At 37.5% G+C, this 20079-nt stretch overlaps 1 protein-coding gene across 16 annotated transcripts in view; it reads left to right on the forward strand.

Annotated features, from left to right (window-relative positions):
* Positions 1–20079, forward strand: part of IFTAP (intraflagellar transport associated protein) — a 253244-nt gene that overhangs the window by 23188 nt on the left and 209977 nt on the right. For 14 of the 16 annotated variants that reach the window (XR_004730616.3, XR_004730617.3, XM_078340854.1 and 11 more), the window contains 2 exons: positions 14275–14429; positions 17161–17227. The exons of the other annotated variants lie outside the window; for them this stretch is intronic. Coding sequence is in view for 12 of the 14 variants with exons in the window: in XM_078340854.1 (XP_078196980.1) it covers positions 14275–14429; positions 17161–17227 (222 nt within the window). In the remaining 2 variants the exon portion in view is untranslated. The remainder of the gene's footprint in view (positions 1–14274; positions 14430–17160; positions 17228–20079) is intronic. 16 annotated transcript variants of the gene reach the window in all.

The raw sequence follows: 20079 nt of genomic DNA on the forward strand, positions 1-20079 counted from the left end.
GGGAGATAAGGCCTTTAAAGAGTTACTTAGGGTTAAGTGAGGTAATAAGGGTGGGCCCTAACCCCGTGTGACTGGTATCCTTAAAAGAAGAGATGGAGTTAGACTACAGGCCTAGTCAGTGTGATTTCAAAGCCCATACCCTGAACCACTTTGTTCTCTGCCTTCCACAGGGAATCAGGCAGTTTTTCTCAAGACCTGGGGTCACTGGTGTGTAGGTAATATATGCCAATAGGAATGGATGTGCTACCTGAAAATACACTTACCTTGTCTTCTCTAGAATAACAGCTTCATGCAGCTGGTGTCTTGTGGGTTTTCACCACTGTTACACTAGTGTCTAAAGCAGTGCCTGGTGGTGCAGAATGGGTAGATACTTAAATATTGATTGAATATATACAGTGAAAAGAAGAGAATACAGAATGACAGGCTGGCAGACAGGAGGGCCTCAGGTACAGCCCTGAGGAACACTCACATTTAATGGATGGCACAGAAGAGAGAGGCTGCGAAGGAGACTGTCATGATGCTCAAGTTTGGATTTCCATATACTATCTAACTGGGAACCGTTAGTAGAATTTTAAAACCAACAAACAAAACCCAGTAATACACATTGGTCGTGATTTTGAAAGGTAGAGCAAAGAAGAAGGAGAGAAACATCTGGAGTCAGGGAGACTAGCCCGGGGCTAAGCAGAAGTACATTGCTGGAGGTCTGGATTAGGGTAGTGGGGGAGAAAATGAAAAGCAAAAGGGCCTAGGAGATACTGCCAGTGAAGGAATGACTGACAGCACTTAGTAACAGGTGATTGGCAGAGGATTAGGGAGAAGAAAGAGTCAAAGAAGAGTCACAAGTATTTTGCCTGAGAGATACTGAGGCCCACAGAGCCCAAGTGACTTCTTCAAAGTTACACAGTTTTCATTTCAAGAGCCTTTTATTATTATTTTTTTCCTTTCTGAGCACTCGTTCTGTCAAGAGCTTAGTATCTTGGGTTGGGATTTGGTTTATACTTCTAGACTGATAAATTTTGAGTTGTCATTTCGGCCAAAAGAATATCACTACTCATACTTGACAGTTTCTAAAAAATGTAATTAAAAATGAAACCGGTGACAGCACATTAAACAACACATTTCTGAAGTTGACATATCATCTTGGTCCCCAAAGCTATTTTGAATTTGAACATTAGGAATGCAACTTTAAACTTCCATGAGGGTACAAAGAGAGGCTTTTCCCAATCTGAAGAATGAATTTAAAATCTGCTGTAGAAAAATACCACAGAGAAAAACAGAAAGCAGCTGGCCCTCTTACCAATTTCAGAGCAGGAAAGGAATTTCAGTAGAGCATAAAAACAGCTTTCTCTCATAAAAGAAAACACAACAAGAAAAATAATCCTTTCTGTGTAGCCTTTTGCAGTTATTTTCTGTCACGTATTAGATAGAGACCAGAGGGCTTAACATTGTTTTGATACCCTTGCAACTGGCAGATTGCCTGTCAGAGGAAGTTGGAAATGAACTGACCAGTTTTATGCTTCCAGGTGGCACTGAAGCCACATTTTCTGTGTTGTTGTTATCAGTCATTTAATTCCCTGCTGAATATCGAGTGGTGTTTTTAATTCACAGGCCATTTGCAGTGCCTTTCTGTTTCCTTTTTTTCTGTTAGCCACATTAAGAAAAAAAAAGGCAACTGGGGAAGCGCTTTTGCAAAAGTGAATTTAATAGTAAAGAGAAGATAATTGAAAATAACACAGCAAATGGAAATAAACTTACTTTAACTAAAGACATAGGCCATGGGACATAGGCCACCAGGATAACTCAAGAGAAATTTGCAGAAGACATCATATAAGGACTTGCTAATAAAAGCAAGTAGGAGTTGGGGAGAGAGAGCCTGGAGAGAAATGCCAGATATAGGTGATGGGGAGGAAGGCAGCAAATCACACTGCCATGTGTGTACCTATGCAACAGTCTTGCATGTTCTTCACATGTACCCCAAAACCTAAAATGCAATTAAAAAAAAAAGCAACTAGGCAATTAAAAAAATTTATCTGGCACCCCAAGGGATCAAGTAAAACAGTGGTGTTATTTTAAAGCTTTTTATTGATGTGTTTTTTAGTATTGCCAAAAAGAATAAAAGAGTAAGAAAAATGTTGATAGTTTAAATTAATAAAAATTTAGTAACTATGTGTATATAATCTCTTTATCACAACATAACATCAAATATCAATAGAACACTGAAGGAAAAAAATTATTGACTGAAGTGAACTAATTTACAGCAGAATCCTGTGGAAGAAACAACATCAGCAGCATTAACCTGTTTTTTTTTCTCTTTGGAGGCACATCTGCAAGCTGTAATTAAGCAGTTTTCATTTGTTTCTCTATTTCTTTTGTCATCACTAAATCAGTACACTTAGGGAACAGATTGACAAATTATGAAACACAAAAAAATTGCTGGTGCAGTTGCAGAAGGAAATTTCCCCTTTCAAATTATGACAGATTTGGAGCTGATTGAGCCATTTTGTTTTAGATGTATTAGCATAAACCTTTAGCTGAAGTTGTTATCATTCATATTCATTTCAACATGAATATTTGGTCCATAGATAATCATTTGTTTTTTGTGTCTGCTGTAGATTACATGTAATGAGATAAAGAAAGAAAATGTATTTAAATGTGCATGACAATTTGAATAGTAATCATTAAATTTATTTTTGGCAGTATTTTTAACGTACAGTATTTTGTTACAATAAATGTCTTTTCTAATATGCTTTCTCAGTGAAGACATGAGAATTAAAAAATTCTTTTTCCTGCAATAAAAGCATCATTTTCTTTGATTCTTTGATTTACTTGAAAAGATACGTATCTTTTTAATTTATTTATCTTTAATATATTTGATGTGTATGTATAAATTAGAGAGTTGAACTTTTGTAGGCAAATGGGATTTTAATTTTACAAAACAAAAAAGAACTGCTAATAGCTACATAAACCTTTAAGGTGGTTATTGTCAATCTTTAAATAGCCAATTTAAACAATATTAAGTGGGTGCATATTTGTTTTATATGCATTTCTCTTTAACTTGAGACATTATTTTTACTCTTTATTGCTAATTGTATCATTACCTGAAGGAAAATGGTAAATTGTTCCACTTGAAACTGAGGTGGTCATACGACTGTGTCCTTTGATTCAATTGAATGGGCATGTTTCAGATCTGAATGATTTTAGCAAAATGTTCCTTTAGCCCTGAAACAATAATATTTTCTTTGAAATGGTCAGCTAAACCCAAAGGGATATAAACAGGAAACTTTATTTTAACCAAACTCATATGAAAATCAAACCATAATCTGTCTAGTATGTGATTTTTAGTGTCTTTTTTCCTTGATTTGGATTTGTTCCAGAGGAGCTAGATCTAAGAGACGCCCATCAGCTCACTCTTCTTGGAGTGTGTTGCATCTTTAGCACAGAGAGGAGTCATTATACCATGATCATGTGTTTTCCAGGCTTAACTTGCCTTTTGCATTCGATTTTGTTGTGTATGAACCACTGTGTAGAAAATTGGTGTTGTAGGGAGTCATCTAATTCTGAGTGTTGGGTTTAGTTCCTAATTATAATGTCAATACAGATCTTCTTCCTAATGTTGAGGTTGTTTCAGTATTGATGGTTCCTACTATGTATTAAGCATTGAGCTAGAATCTAGGAATACTCAGATGAACAAAACAGGGTCCCTGCCCTAGAGAAATTCATCAGCTGACATGTCACTCCTATTTATTACAATCTGCTTATGAAGGATTGTGTGATTCCCAAATGCTCTAAATGTGTGAAGGCAGAATAGCAATCTATATGTTTATAGATTGTATAGTTAGGGGTTGATTTGGTAAGGCAATATTAACTATTTGCATAGTGTTGATAAAAATCATATCCAGAATATTGCCATTGGTTTTGGCTTTCAACTTGAGATTGAATAAACACTCTATGAATTAAGAAAAGAATAATAAGAATGATTAGAACAGTGGATTTTCAGACTCTTTTCTTCTTATTTTACTTTAAATGAAGGATGTCCTGGAGTTTCCTGAAAAAATGAGAGAATATGAAAGACATGTATAATTTAAGTCTGCTCTTGAACTGCTCTAGAATGCAACATGCCAGTGTTTGAGTCTATATTATTACAAATGTGTTCAGAAGATGTTATTCTACTTTAGAAAGCTTGAAAACTTCTAAGAAGTATTTATTTTTTTAAAAGAGGGAAAAATTACGCCTTCTAACTTTGTCCAGTATAGGTGAGTTAAAGAGGTTGCCTTGAGTAGATGCAACTTTGTGTAGGTAGGCAATAGGGCATGATCTTAGGGTGAAGGAAAATCTTTTAGGTTGCAAATATTTAGTTTTATAAATAATTTGCTATACTGCTTTTATAGTTCTATAGTTTTGCTATGGGAAGGGCCAGTGTAATGGGAAGGGACACTTCTATCCTTGGATTCAGAAGACCTGAGTATTAGTCTAGGCATATACTAATTTCTTGAGGCCACAGGCCTGTCACTTACTCTCTGAATCTGTAAACCAGGGTTATTCCTGCCTGTTTGGTATCTCTTAAATGGTTATGATGATTATCAGATGAAATATAAATGAAATTATTTGGTAAATTTTAAAGACTTACTCAAGTGTACAGTTTTATGATTAGGGGTTCTATTTCTCTAATATGAAAGAGAAAAACATCAAGGTTAAATATAAAAGGAATCTTGAATGTAAATATAAAAAATATAAAATATTGTCTACAGTATTAGTTGTTTATACCCCATTTCTTGAAGTAGTTAAAACCAACTATGTATAGTACATATTGTATTGTGTATGTGTACATGGTATATTGTATGGTGTAAGAGTACAATTCAGGAACGATCCTACACTGGCCTCTGGTGGATAGACTCAATACTATGTCTACACATAATCATCAGGAAAATGTATTTACATAATTTGACCAAAGATAAAGTATCAAATTCTTCTTTTTGATTATCATTGTTAGATTCTACTTCATGGAATCTTTACTTGGGAATTTTACCTTGTGTAAAAATTGCCTGGAAAGTACTCATTAAAATGCAGCTTTCTAGGGATCTTGCCCCAAGATTCAGTAGTTCTACTAGTGTGCGGCTCAGGAACTTTGACTTTCAGACCAACTTTGAGAAAATACCCTAAATGAAATCAAGAAGGGGTTTAGGGAGATATATGAATTTTTCAACATTTTTTGCTCATTTTTGTATATATTACATTTTTTCTATGAATAAGGTCTCTGGCTTTCATGAAATTGTGACACTCCCCACCTCACTCAAAGCATAAGAACAATTATTTTACTTTAAATATGACATTTTAGTTTAATATACCATTGTATATTATTTAAAAGGCATTTTGACAGTGAAAAAGTGTGATGGGTTATAGAAATACTTTTACTGTGATCTTGCTGATCACTGATGCAGAGGCTAGGGTATTCTCTCTAGCCTTCTGTCTAGACTTCTGTCTATTGCTGCCAGAACTGTGTTCTTTGTGTTTTGCCACTAGCAAGTGCCCAGACAAGAGACTGGGAGACCACACAGTCTGTGGAGGCGCCTCATTGCCTGTACTTTCAGAAAATGCCCCTCCAATAATTTCGCTGTTTCTGGTCACTTTTCTGTTGTATATTTCATACACAAAAGTACTTGGTAGTTTTAAAGAGTTACACAAAAGTAGAATTTTATGATTAGGGTAATTATTTGTGATTTAAAAGAGGGACATCAAAGTTAAATATTAAGAGAATCTTGACTTATAGAAAAAATGTATAATTATATATATGTGTATATGTATGTCTGTGTGTGTGTGTGTATATATATATTTTCTTTCCCCCCTTCTTCATTAGTTCCAGGAAAGACTTTTTAAGAAGGAATAAGATGCGTATAGATATTCTCCCTAGACTGAGGAGCAGAAACTTGGTTGGAAAAAATGCTTATTTGCCTCTACAAATAAAAGTATATTTTTTAGTTTTTTTTTGGTTCATAGTAGGAAAAATTAGAAAATAGTCAGAGGCACCAACACTCACATATCATGCACACATTCACGCCCACACACACAGCAAAACAGAAAACATGCTCTTTCTATAGCAGTAGAATTTTTAGCCACTCTATGGCCAGCCAGAATAAAGATTATATCCCAGTCTTCCTTAGCTATTTGACTAGTTTGGGCCAATGAGATGTGAAGGGAACTGGTACGTGCAACTTCTGGGTCATATCCTTAAAGACATCTGTGCTATATTCTTCTTTTTTTCCCTTTTTCTCCTGGCTGGAAGTTGGCAATCACTAGAACAACTCCTTTAGACCTAGACATGGAGGCTACATGCTCAGGATGATAGAACACTCCAGCAGCCTGAATCCCTGGGTCGTTTCATGGAACAAAGCCTACCTACCTGTCCTAAACTGTTACATGAGAGAGAATTAAATTCTTGTTTGAGCTGCTCCATTTTTTGTGCTTCCTTGATATGGCAGCTGAAATCAGCCTTAGCTAATTACAGAGAAGTGAGGTATGTGCTTTCTTCTTCCCTTTCTTCATCCTCTTACTTGGAACAAAGGTGTAGGCGTGTGTCATCCTGGACCATGTGGAGAAGGTTGGTGCTCTAGTCATGGCAGAGTAGAAAGATAGAAGCCCGAGTTAGATGATTTTGTACAGCAGAACGATTATATTATCCTTGGATTAGCTATATCTCTTACTGTTAGATGAGTAAGAAATGAACTTCCATTTTGTTTAAGCTGTTGCTACTATAGGTGTCTTTTTTTAAGTAGGCAAACTTATAGGCGGTTAACTAATAAAGCCATAATCTCTCTTGTCCTATAGATAAACCATGGTTTTGTGCATCCTTTCTGAATTTTTCTATCTTTATTAACATGTATATATATATATATATAGTTAGTACTTAAGAACATGGAAGTTGGAGACAACCAGGATTTGAATCTAAACTCTGTTACTTTCTAACTAGGTGGTCTTGGGAAACTTACTTAACATTTCTGAGCTTCAGTTTTATCATATGTAAAATAGGTATAATAACTTCTACCTTATAGACTTTTTTAGGATGAAATAAAAAATACATTAAAATGCACTATTTATATTTATAGTACCCAAATTATTTTAATGGTTCAACCTAACATTTCATTCATTTATATATTCAGCAAATTTATTATAATTGTTTTATAAAAGTGGGCTCATACTATACATAGTTTTTGTAACTTGCTTTTTTCCCCCCACTCTACAGATAAGTAACTTGCTTTTTCATGTAACATTATATTATGAATACCTCATATCAATAAGTATTATTTACCAGTGTTTTGATGACTTTCTGGTATTCAATTGTATGGATATTTGTTTAGCCATTCTCTTTTTGTTGGACATTTGAATTATTTCTAATTTTCGGCTATTATAAATGATGCTACATTACACACTCTCATTCATTTGATAAATATTTATTGAATATCTATCATGTGCTAAATGTCACTCACAAAAGTGAACAAAAGACACAAAGATCATTACCTTCAGAGAATTTGTCTTCTAGAAAGGGGAACTGAAACTTGTATTCTAGAATTGGGGAAAACAACCAGAGCACAGTATAGGGAATCATGAGTGCTGGCAGGAGGATGTAGGGTTGCAATTTTATATAGGTTGATCTGGGAAGGTAAAATTTGAATAGTGTTGGAATGAGATGAGTCTGCAGATATTTGAGGCACAGGGAACAGTGAGTGCAGAGGCCAGGTCATAACAGTGCCTGGCCAGCTGAGGAACAGCAAGGAGGCCAGTGTGGCTGGATCTGCATGAGCAAAGGTGAAAGCAGTGGAAGCTGAGGTTAGAGGGCATGGAGGTAGGGAATGATCGGGCATGGACAGACTTGTAGGTCCTTGCAAGGGTTCTGTCCTTTGTTTATTTATTTATTTTGATACCAGTGTCTTTGCACCCTTCTTATTTATGGCTGTTGGATACATTTTTATCCATGGAAATGCTGGTTCAAAGATATGCAAAAATATATATCCCCGATTAGATAAAAATGTTCAAGGGAATAGATCAATTTTGGCTTTGAAGTGAAATATTTGTCCATGTACTTAATCAATTCTTTTGGATACATTCTTAAACATGGAAATGTGAGTGGAAAGATATGTAAAATGTTATGTCTTTGAGGGAGTAAAAATTTTAAGGGACTAGATTACGTGTTTCTTTTCTTTTCTTTTTTGAGACGGAGTTTCGCTCTTGTTATCCAGGCTGGAGTGCAATGGCGTGATCTCGGCTCACCGCAACCTCAGCCTCCTGGGTTCAGGCAATTCTCCTGACGCAGCCTTCCTGAGTAGCTGGGATTACAGGCATGTGCCACCATGCCCAGCTAATTTTTTGTATTTTTAGTAGAGATGGGGTTTCACCATGTTGACCAGGATGGTCTCGATCTCTTGACCTCGTGATCCACCCGCCTCGGCCTCCCAAAGTGCTGGGATTACAGGCATGAGCCACCACGCCCAGCCGATTATATGTTTCTTATAGGCAGAGGCCATGTCGTACAATTTTCTTGACTCCTTCTCCAGCCTAGCAGAGTGGTAAGCCCATAGTAAACCCATAGTGTAGAACTTCCTGATTGAAGGGTTGAATGTCAATCTGTATTTCAGTTTTAATTGTTACCCATCCTTTGGAGTGGAGAATGAATATTTTATCTTACAGGAACTGTAAGTTCCTAACAGTGAGATCCCTGCTCTCCTGAGGCATACATTTTAGTGGGAATCGACAGGCAATGAACAATTAAGGAAGGTAATTTCAGATTATTTCATGTAAATTTGAAGAAAACAGGCCATGGGATAGAGAGTGGCTGGATTCTATGACTCTGATGGTACAGCAGAGCTAAGGTGATTAGAGAGTTACAGCCTCAATGAGCATCAGCATTTCTTCCATTGCGTATGGAGGGAAGTTAAACTGCATAGCTACCCTGTGGTTTTATTTCATCATGTTGTGGGGCAGCATGGAATTGGATTAGTCCTTGGATGACAGTCCTTGGGTCAAACTCAGTATTATGATTAAGGTGCTACAAAATGTGGAAATACTCCAGATGTTCATCAACTGGTGAATGGAAAAATAAAATGTGGTATTATTCATACAATGGACCATTATTTGACAATAAGAAGGGAAGTACTAATACGTACTCCTACAGATGAACTTCATTAATGTTATGCTAAGGGAAAGAAGTCAGGTGTGAAAGACCACATGTCATATGATTCCACTGATATGGAATGCCTACAAGAGACAAATACATAGCAACAAAAAGTAGATTAGTGGTTGCCTGTGGTTGGGAGTAGTTCCAGGCACCTTTTTGGGGTGATTGAATGACCTAAAAATGGAATTGTGTTGATGGTGGCACAACTGTGTATACTTCCTGAAAGTCAATGAATTGTACACTTAAAGTGACTGAGTTTTGTGGTGTGTAAATTACACCTCAATAAAGCTGAGGAAGTGGAGGTATTGCTCATGGTTACTTAGATCCTCCTTGGGTTCTTCACTAGATAAGCATGTGTTCTTGTGATCCTGGGTTTGACTCAAGAACTGGCAGGGTCTGCTTGTCTGTAAATATTACCTATTAAGAAAATAAATCAATTGTGCATAGACTTGTAAGTTTAGCGTAGAAAAGGGCTGTGGCACAAAAACAAACAAACTTGGATGTAACAGATTCTACCTTGCGTTGACATTGTCATCAGCAGCTGTTGCTCTGTTAGGAATTCTGGAGCTGTAAGAGGCAATGCTCAAATACGCTGCATCTGTTCCCAGTATGGGCCGCCTCTTTTGTGATCTTGACTAAGTCAACTGGGAAGGTAAGCTCAATTTATGGAATGGGTATGTGTGGCCTCTGTGTACCAAACTGTAATCCACTCAACAGGTTGCCAACATGCTGTATTTACACCCACCATCACAGAGATTGTTTCAAAAAGATTATCTAGGTCATGCCAAATTATATGTAAAAGTATAGTACAGATTGCAGTGGAAAGATAAGGTGATGATTCTGTGATATCTGGAGAGAGGAAACGTAAGTAGTTGGATATCGCCTCCATTTCTGCTCTGTAAACACAAAACAGAACTCACTTGTGAACTCTTCTTTTCTAAATCTCTTCTGTTCCCATCACCGCCGCATAGCTGAAGCTCCCTTTACTTCTTACCTGGATTACTATGGTAGCTCCACACTTTCTCATCTCTAGTACCTGAACCACTTTGATTCATTCTATTTATTTTTCTTCTTAGATTACAGCTCGAATTTTGACTCTTCAAGATGTAGGTCAAGTACAGAGTTTTTGTCAGGCCCTCTAAATATACCCCTTCCATGTGTCCCCAAATCTTCCTGGAATAATCAGTGATTCTTCCTTAGGCCTTGTTCATTTTCACTTTGAGGGCTTTGTGCCTGGAATTTTTCTCTTTGTAAAATGACCACTTCACAATGCTCACCTGTTGAAATTGTAGCTGTCTTTCAAAGCCCAGCTCCAATGCCCTAGTCCTATGTGAAGCCTTTGTGATTCTCCAAAATCAATTATGATTTTACCATTCTTTGTTTTTGTATCTCCCTTATATCATCTGCCACTGGTGCCTTCTCTTTTGGTGGTTTGCATATATGGTTTAACTCCCTAGTTTGTAAACTCTGTAAGGACAACAAGGACTGGGTCTTACCCATCTTTGTCACCTTGCACATAGTTGATGGCCAGAATATAACTTTTGGATTGAATGAGCTCCATAACTCAACCATCACACAGAATTTTTTTCTGTCTGAAAATAAGCTTTCAGAAACATTACAATCTCTTTATATTTTTCTCTCTGTAAGTGCCTAACACTGGACATTTCAAAAATTTCAACTTACTGCTGTTGTATCCCTCATCTGGGGCTTTTCACACACATTTTTCCAGGCCAGCATTGTGCATTTGTGCCTTGGCAGGTTGATGGCTATGACTGTGAATAATGAGTCAATTATCATCCTGCCTCGGGGAAAGCACAGTTATTCCTGACTGGCCAGACTGAGGTAATCCTCTCCTCCCCGTGCCCTTTCAAATGAGGAACATAAAACAGTTGGAATTCAGAGCACTGCAAAGGGAATTTAGACAAAGCATTTGCTTGCTGAATTTAGCTTCTTTGGATTTATTCTGATTTATGATTGATTGGTTTTTAAATTGCTTATTTAGTTCTAACGACTATCGCTCCAGGGGAGGCCAGATACCAAGGAGCATGTGATCAAGAAGCAGTGGAGTGAAGTAGTTTGGCTGGACAAATCAAGAGCAAACATTATCGTCCAGAGAAACATTGCTCTAGGCAAGGAGTATAATGCAAAAATCACGCCCTGACTTTCAGAGTACCCAACCTTGTTATAAGCATGATTGCTTATCCCCTATTCTCTTTGCAGAAGGCTTTTTGCAATTGCCTAGTGTTGCACGGAATTATCCCCCCATGAATTTTTCTTTCCTAGTAGCAATATATTCAATATCTCTTCTCAACTGAGAACATGCTCTTGATTTATATTGCTATTGACCAGGGTGTAGAAGAACAGACACTCCGAGGTTGCTGGCAGATTTGGTTGTGAATTCTAATGTTGGTTGTGCTAATCTGTGAAAATTCTCCTGCAAGTGTGATAATGCTTCTCATTGCATGGGCACTAGTTTGGCTTTGGTACAGATTAATTTGAATTTTTAAAAATGTTTCTTTCAAAATTGAGTTCTTAAAAAATAATCACTTTTATCTGGAAGATGTATAATCAATATGTGGTTAGTGTTTAATTGATCAAGGCATCAAAAGTTTCAACCTTTTCAAGGTGTGTAACCTTTTTCTTTGGTCTGAAATTAGACCCTATAGCTGTAGTGGGGGCCTTGTACGGGAGATCTTTTGGAAGCTTGTCTGTTTGGTATCAAAAGGAAATTGAAATTCCATTGCTTCAGAATAATGAAACCTCGAAAAACCTTTAGAAAAAACTTTTTGTCTCATCTGTATTGAAGTTTTGACTTAGAAATGCCCAAAGAAATGCTTTTTCAGGTCTCAATAACCTACATGTTCTCTGAAATATTGCTGTTAGATTTCTAAACCGTATTATGTCTGACACTTATTTCAAAGCAAGAGACATTAGGGATAAGATGAAAGGGTGGAAGAGGACTCTGATGAAAAACAGAAACAGAAGAAGATGACACGAGCACTTGGGTGGCACATTTGGATTGCACCAGGATTACTATGGGAAGCAGCATCTGGGTCTCTAATCAGGCTTTTGGCCACTCCAGATTCTGGGCTGTGTCAGCATCTGCCATTTTGACATTATCGTGTTGAAAAAGAACTTTTTTCCCATTTCATTGTGCCAAGATATTTATTATTTGCTGGGTTTTAAAAACAACAATAAAAGCCTTTAGAAAGAGCACTTCTTGGTCTTTGGAGGGATATAGCATATATTCTTATGAAACCAACTTTGAAGTTTAGAAAGGAACCTTAAACTGTAGCTTTCGTCAGAGAGTGAACAGGTTCTTTTCTGCATCATCCCGACTTTTAAAAAGAAAAACTTTGTGTTTATGAAAGGAGAAATTTTAAAAGAGTAGATGAGAATTTTTTGTTAGATCTGATATCCCAACAATAGTTCCACATCAGCATCAGAAGCTAGGACTTCATTATATTCTGCTCTTTACTTCAAAGGAGTTTCATCTGGTTACCTGTCACGTAACCTGGGAGTTTTTATCGGAAATAGTAGAGTACACTGAGTGACTGTGAGAGCAAATAGAGCTTGTCCTTGTACATCTTTTATTTTCAGACCTGCTGTGCTTTTCAAGTATTTAAGTCAATAGATTATTACAATAGTGTTGTGCTGGGTACATAGTATTTTCTTAGTAATTACTAGGTTTAGGTTATACTTCTTTTAAAGATAAGCAGAGAAAACTGAAACTGTTTCACTTTTTATTAGAATAGAGCACTGGCATGGCAGTAGCCACAGGAAGTCTGCTTTCCTTTTAGCATTGATGAAGCTTGAGGAACCCTTTCATCCCTCAGTTAACTCTTGTTTCAAGTGTCTCCATGCCTATCTTGCTCTACTCTGCTACCACTGCTTATTGCCCTAGGACTGATTCAGGATATCGCTGCGACTGTAAAAGAGGAAGAAGTCAGGGAGACTTAAGTCCTCAGACCATTTCTTCCTCATCTCACCTTGTATAGGGCTGGTTACTCTGGCATATTCTTAGCAATATTCCCCACACTTTGCTCAGCACCCCCCACAACAGCCGGTTAGGTGCTTCACACTAGAATTTCCAAGGATTTATTGAGGCAAAAGGCAGGGGCCACCTCTCCTCTAGTAGCTGGTTAGAAGTCACTGGTGCTGGTGCTGTAGGCAGTAGTAGAGAGCTGGCCAGAGCTGGTGTTATTTATGGATTTGACCTTTTATCATTATTATTATTTTATTTTACTTTAAGTTCTGGGGCACATGTGCAGATCTTGCAGGATTGTTACATAGGTATACACATGCCATGGTGGTTTGCTGCTTCCATTCCCCCATCACCTACATTAGATATTTCTCCTAATGTTATCCCTCCCCAATCTCCTCACCGCCTGTTATCCCTCCCCTAGTCCCCCAACCCCCAAGAGACACCAGTGTGTGATGTTCCCCTTCCTGTGTCCATGTGTTCCCATTGTTTAACACCCACTTATGAGTAAGAACATGCAGTGTTTGGTTTTCTGTTCTTGTGTCAGTTTACTGAGAATGATGGTTTTCAGATTCATCCATGTCCCTGCAAAGGACATGAACTCATCCTTTTTATGGCTGCATAGTATTCCACAGTGTATTTGTGCCACATTTTCTTTGTCCAGTCTATCTTTGATGGGCATTGTAAACAGTGCCTTAATGAACATATGTGTGCCTGTGTCTTTATAATAGAATGAATTATAATCCTTTGGGTATATACCCAGTAATGGGATTGCTGGGTCAAACGGTATCTTTATTTCTAGATCCTTAAGGAATCGCCACACTGTCTTCCACAATGGTTAAACTAATTTACACTCCCACTAACAGTGTAAAAGTGTTCCTATTTCTCCACATCCTCTCCAGCATCTATTGTCTCCAGATGTTTTAATGATCACCATTCTAACTGGCGTGAGATGGTATCTCAATGTGCTTGAGATACCAAGAGTGCTTAATGCCTCAAACGTTCAGTTTGTAGAGTTTTTTGAAAAGTATTCTTTTTTGTTGGAAGGAACTTTCTCAATATACACAAAATAAACCAGACTGGGTGTTGCGGATGTTTTCTAATAGTACATAACTTCTTATTTCAGAGGATCATGTGTCCAAAAGGGGAGTGTTTGAAACTGATTCTTCAGAAAACATGTTTATCTCAGCAAAAGTTACTCATAAAAATGAAGCAAATGACCACCATCTTAGAAATAAAACCATCTTTCTTCGTACGTCATCACAGTGTTTGGAAGAACAGGTAATACAACATAGTACATTTATGGAAACAATTTGAGGAGAAAAGAATTCTTCATGAATTAAACAAAAGAGACCCTAATAAACACTAGACAGTTATTAGATCTGTAACTCCTAATTCTAGAAGGAGTGCCATTGGGGCACATTATTGAAAGTCATCATTGCACATAGTTCATGATTTTGACAGCTATTGTTTATGATGATAACTGGTTATCTACAATTTTAAAAAGTTCTTAAGGCTCTGCCATCTATAAATTATTGAAATTACTTCTTTTTGCTTGTCTTATTCTATTTGGGACAAAAGTTCCTTTCTATAATTTTCTGTGTAAAATGAGACTTCTTTCACCTGTCCTTGATTTATCTCTTTCAAACTCAATGTGGAATTGGAAACCTTGTTTTTTTCTAAGATTTGGTCAATAAATGTTAGATACTCTTTTTTTAATCTTGAAGACTTTATAAACTCTTCACCTTCTCTTCAGCTATGGTTTTTAATTATCAAGGAATTATAGTGGAAGCTGTTCTATTTTTTTAAGCTATTTGAGTTTCTAATTTTTGCCTCATCATGTTTTCCTTGCAATATTGTGAACAGAATTTTATATTGTGGTTTTGTTTTTGTTTTTGTTTTTTTTTACAAGGGAACAAAAATCTCTGTGTTAGAAATATGTTTAAATACAGCAGATGCCTGTAATTCTTTATTTCCAGAACTTGCTTCCAGAGAGATAATTGTGGAATATGATTTTTTTTTCCCTAGAGGATTCACTCTTTACTGGCAATGATTGACCATTGGGATTATATTATATAGAGAGTCTTTAACCAGCGTGTGAGAAACAAAGAATGGTTGAATGACACTGTTTTCTAATAACTTGAAAACGTTGTGTTATAATCCTCTGATTTGTTCATCAGATGTTTATTGGGATGGGATAGGAGTAGGGAGTATTCCTATTTGACTCGGGAGAAGACTGAGGTTAAGTAGTCTATTATAGGTTATACCGTGGATGAGTCTACAGGACAGAAGTAGAATCAGAGCTCCTGAAACCTATTCCCTGACCTCCGCTATGGCTTACTGAAGTCGGTCTGTTATGTTTAGCTAATTAACAAAAACTGGAAGGGGAGTTATGTCTTGAACTCCTGACCTCAGGTGATCCACCCACCTCAGCCTCCCAAAGTGTTAGGATTACAGGCGTGAGCCACTGCGCCCAGCTTTGGAAGGGGAGTTATGTCATCTGAAGGGCTACAAGATCAGCTTCTTTGTTTTCAGTTGTTTCATTTTTCCGTCAATATGTGATGGGTGAAGGTCAAAAAGTATTTTTTCAGATAGTGATGGATGAAGGCCAAAAAGTTGGCAGTTCTTTTCAAGGTGATCTGAATTGGGCAGAAAAGGTGAAGGTAAGGCATGATTCAGTTTTCTTGGCAAAAAGTAAAAACATAACAAATAAACTAAAAACATAGGACTCATTTACTCTTCCTTATACAAAGTTGGAGAGTTCAACAGATTTGGTCCTTAGAAGTTATTATTATTATTATTATTATTAATTGGTGTTTGAATATCCTAAACTGTTCTTGGTCAGCTGGGTTCTAGATCTTTTTTCCTTAGAGCTTAATAAATGAAAGGGATGCTTTGATAGAGAAACGTGACTCCAGTCCCCCTTAGCATACACCACTAAGTAAATAACAGTATAATATGAGAGAATTTCAAATTTTAGTAGTGAAACCATTATATGGAAGATAAATTTTTGCCTTCACTTGGATGCCAGATAATAACTGCAGGTATGTACTTAAAAGCAATGGAAGTACCATTTAAAATTCCTATATAATAGCTATGGTCTCACAAGTAGAGCTGGGGGAACAAAAGATCCAGCCTGTCTTTTGAATTCCAGTGAAATGCAAATTTGTAATTTAATGGTATTTTGTTATGCACATGTTTAGGTCATGAGCATAAAAGGCATTGCAACCTTTTTCCTTTACTAGGTCTCATTCGTGCCAGTGGTGAGATCATTTTCTTATTTACGCTCTTTGATATTCACTTGAGATGAATTAGTTCATGTCTAAATGTTACCATTTTGTTAATCTAAAATGTCTCATTGTCAGCTTGCAGTGGAAAGCAGTATTCCATGTGGAAAGTTTTTCATTGAGATGCTGCTATTGTGTCTGTAAAGGTCATTTGCTCTGCTTTTTACCTTTGAAGTGATTTTCAGTTTTATTTGCTCGAAAGAGAGAACACTTGATTTTTTGCCCTGCTCACCTCTCTTGTAATTTTGTTTTGAATGAACCTTTTTCTCCTGCTTTCTTTAGTTTCTTCTCTCTGGCTCTTCAGAGTGCTATAAGAAAGCACACTGTTCTGACGGTAGCCAGAGCCACCACTACCATTCGCTTGAGAGGCAAAAGCAATAAAATGAAAACAAACCTAGAAACACTGTTTTCAGCTGTTTCATGGTGGTGGTAGATATTCTGGGTTAGAATCTGGAACAAAGTCCCCTTTAAAAAACTCTTAGACTGCTTTTTTCCCTTACAGTGGAGAGGTCTGACTGTGGTGCCTACAAAATCCAGGCCAGCTTTCAAATTTACTACTTCTTTCATATGTCTCTTGGGAAAGCACAGTGAACACAAAAGCTGGGACTCAAGAGTTAATGAGAAAAGTGGATTCAGCTGCTCAGTTAGGTGTTATGGAAGTGGATTCATTGCATTTTTTTTAGATCTGTTCTGCTTAAAAATGATGTTAATTCTTTTTTTTCTAGGTAGACAATTTCCTAGATTTAGAAGTCTTGGACATGGATGAAGAGATTAAACCCCAAATGAGCCAGGGTATGCTTTCTATTTCTTTTCTTTTTGCTTAATAATTGTTTATTTTATATATATATATATAAAATTTCACTTTAGGTTCTGGGGTACAGTACGTGATTTAGGATTGTTGCATAGGTACACACGTGGCAGTGTGCTTTGCTGCTTCCATCCCTATCACCTATATCTGGCATTACTCCCCATGTTATCCCTCCCCAACTCCCTAGCCCCCACTGTCCCTCCCCTAGTCCCCACAACAGACCTCAGTGTGTGATGCTCCCCTCCCTGTGTCCATGTGTTCTCATTGTTCAACACCTGCCTATGAGTGAGAACATGTGGTGTTTGATTTTCTGTTCTTGTGTCAGTTCTCTGAGAATGATGTTTCCAGATTCATCCATGTCCCTACAAAGGACACGAACTCATCGTTTTCTATGGCTGCATAGTATTCCGTGGTGTACACGTGCCACATTTTCCCTGTCCAGTCTATTATCGATGGGCATTTGGGTTGGTTCCAAGTCTTTGCTATTGTAAACAGTGCTGCAATGAACATAAGTGTGCATATGTGTTTATAATAGAATGATTTATAATCCTTTGGATATATACCCAGTAATGGGATTGCTGGGTCAAATGGAATTTCTATTTCTAGGTTCTTGAGGAATCACCACACTGTCTTCCACAATGGTTAAACTAATTTAAACTCCCACCAACAATGTAAAAGTGTTCCTATTTCTCCACATCCTCTCCAGCATCTGTTGTCTCCAGATTTTTTAATGATTGCCATTCTAACTGACATGAGATGGTATCTCAATGTAGTTTTGATTTGCATTTCTCTAATGACCAGTGATGATGAGCATTTTTTCATATGTTTGTTGGCCTCATATATATCTTCTCTTGAAAAGTGTCTGTCTGTTCATATCCTTTTGAATGGGGTTGTTTGTTTTTTTCTTGTAATTCTGTTTTAGTTCTTTGTAGATTCTGGATTTAGCCCTTTGTTAGATGGGTAGATTGCAAAAATTTTTTCCCATTCTGTTGGTTGCTGGTTCACTCTAATGATTGTTTCTTTTGCTGTGCAGAAGCTCTGGAGTTTAATTAGATCCCATTTGTCTATTTTGACTTTTGTTGGCAATGCTTTTAGTATCTTAGTCACGAAGCTCTTGCCTATGCCTATGTCCTGAATGGTTTTGCCTAGGTTTTCCTCTAGGGTTTTTTTAATGGTGTTAGATCTTCTGTTTACGTCTTTAATCTATCTCTAGTTAATTTTAGTAAAGGTGTCAGGAAGGGTTCCAGTTTCTGCTTTCTACACGTGGCTAGCCAGTTTTCCCAATCCCATTTGTTAAACAGGGAATCTTTCCCCATTGCTTGTTTTTGTCAGGTTTGTCAAAGATCTTTCTAGAAACTACAAATAAGGCTTTAGGTAGCTTTCCTTTTTTGGCATTTCTTACCTACACCTCTCCTGAGATAGGAAAAACTAAAGTTGTGAGCTATTTTTTTCTTTTTTTTTTATTGCATTTTAGGTTTTGAGGTACATGTGCTGAACATGCAAGATAGTTGCATAGGTACACACACGGCAGTGTGTTTTGCTGCCTTCCTCCCCTTCATCCACATTTGGCATTTCTCCCCAGGCTATCCCTCCCCATCTCCCCCCACCACTGTCCCTCCCCTATTCCCGCCAATAGACCCCAGTGTGTAGTACCGCCTTCCCCATGTCCATGTGTTCTCATTTTTCCTCACCTGCCTATGAGTCAGAATATATGGTATTTCATTTTCTGTTCATGTGTCAGTTTGCTGAGAATGATGTTCTCCAGATTCATCCATGTCCCTACAAAGGACACGAACTCATCATTTTTGATTGCTGCGTAATATTCCATGGTGTATATGTGCCACATTTTCCCAGTCCAGTTTATCATCGATGGGCATTTGGGTTGGTTCCAGGTCTTTGCTATTGTAAACAGTGCTGCAATGAACATTCGTGTGCATGTGTCCTTATAGTAGAATGATTTATAGTCCTTTGGATATATACCCAGTAATGGGATTGCTGGGTCAAATGGAATTTCTATTTCTAAGGCCTTGAGGAATCGCCACACTGTCTTCCACAATGGTTGAACTAATTTATACTCCCACCAACAGTGTAAAAGTGTTCCTATTTCACCACATCCTCTCCAGCATCTGTTGTCTCCAGATTTTTTAATGATCGCCATTCTAACTGGTATGAGATGGTATCTCAGTGTGGTTTTGATTTACATCTCTCTCTCTTTTTTTTTTTTTTTTTTTTTTGAGACGGAGTTTTGCTCTTGTTACCCAGGCTGGAGTGCAATGGTGCGATCTCGGCTCACCGCAACCTCCGCCTCCTGGGTTCAGCCAATTCTCCTGCCTCACCTCCCGAGTAGCTGGGACTACAGGCGCGTGCCACCATGCTAGGCTAATTTTTTGTATTTTTAGTAGAGACGGGGTTTCACCATGTTGACCAGGATGGTCTCGATCTCTTGACCTCGTGATACACCTGCCTCGGCCTCCCAAAGTGCTGGGAGTACAGGCTTGAGCCACTGCGCCTGGCCTAATTTGCATCTCTCTAATGACCAGTGATGATGAGCATTTTTTCATATGTTTGTTGGCCTCATGTATGTCTTCTTTTGTAAAGTGTCTGTTCATATCCTTTGCCCATTTTTGGATGGGCTTGTTTGTTTTTTTCCTGTAAATCTGTTTGAGTTCTTTGTAAATTCTGGATATTAACCCTTTGTCAGATGGGTAAACTGCAAAAATTTTTTCCCATTCTGTTGGTTGCCGATTCACTCTAGTGACTGTTTCTTTTGCCATGCAGAAGCTGTGGAATTTGATTAGGTCCCATTTGTCTATTTTGGCTTTTGTTGCCAATGCTT

This window comes from Callithrix jacchus, chromosome 10 (assembly GCF_049354715.1).
Source record: "Callithrix jacchus isolate 240 chromosome 10, calJac240_pri, whole genome shotgun sequence".
NCBI classification, from domain to species: Eukaryota; Metazoa; Chordata; class Mammalia; order Primates; family Cebidae; genus Callithrix; species Callithrix jacchus.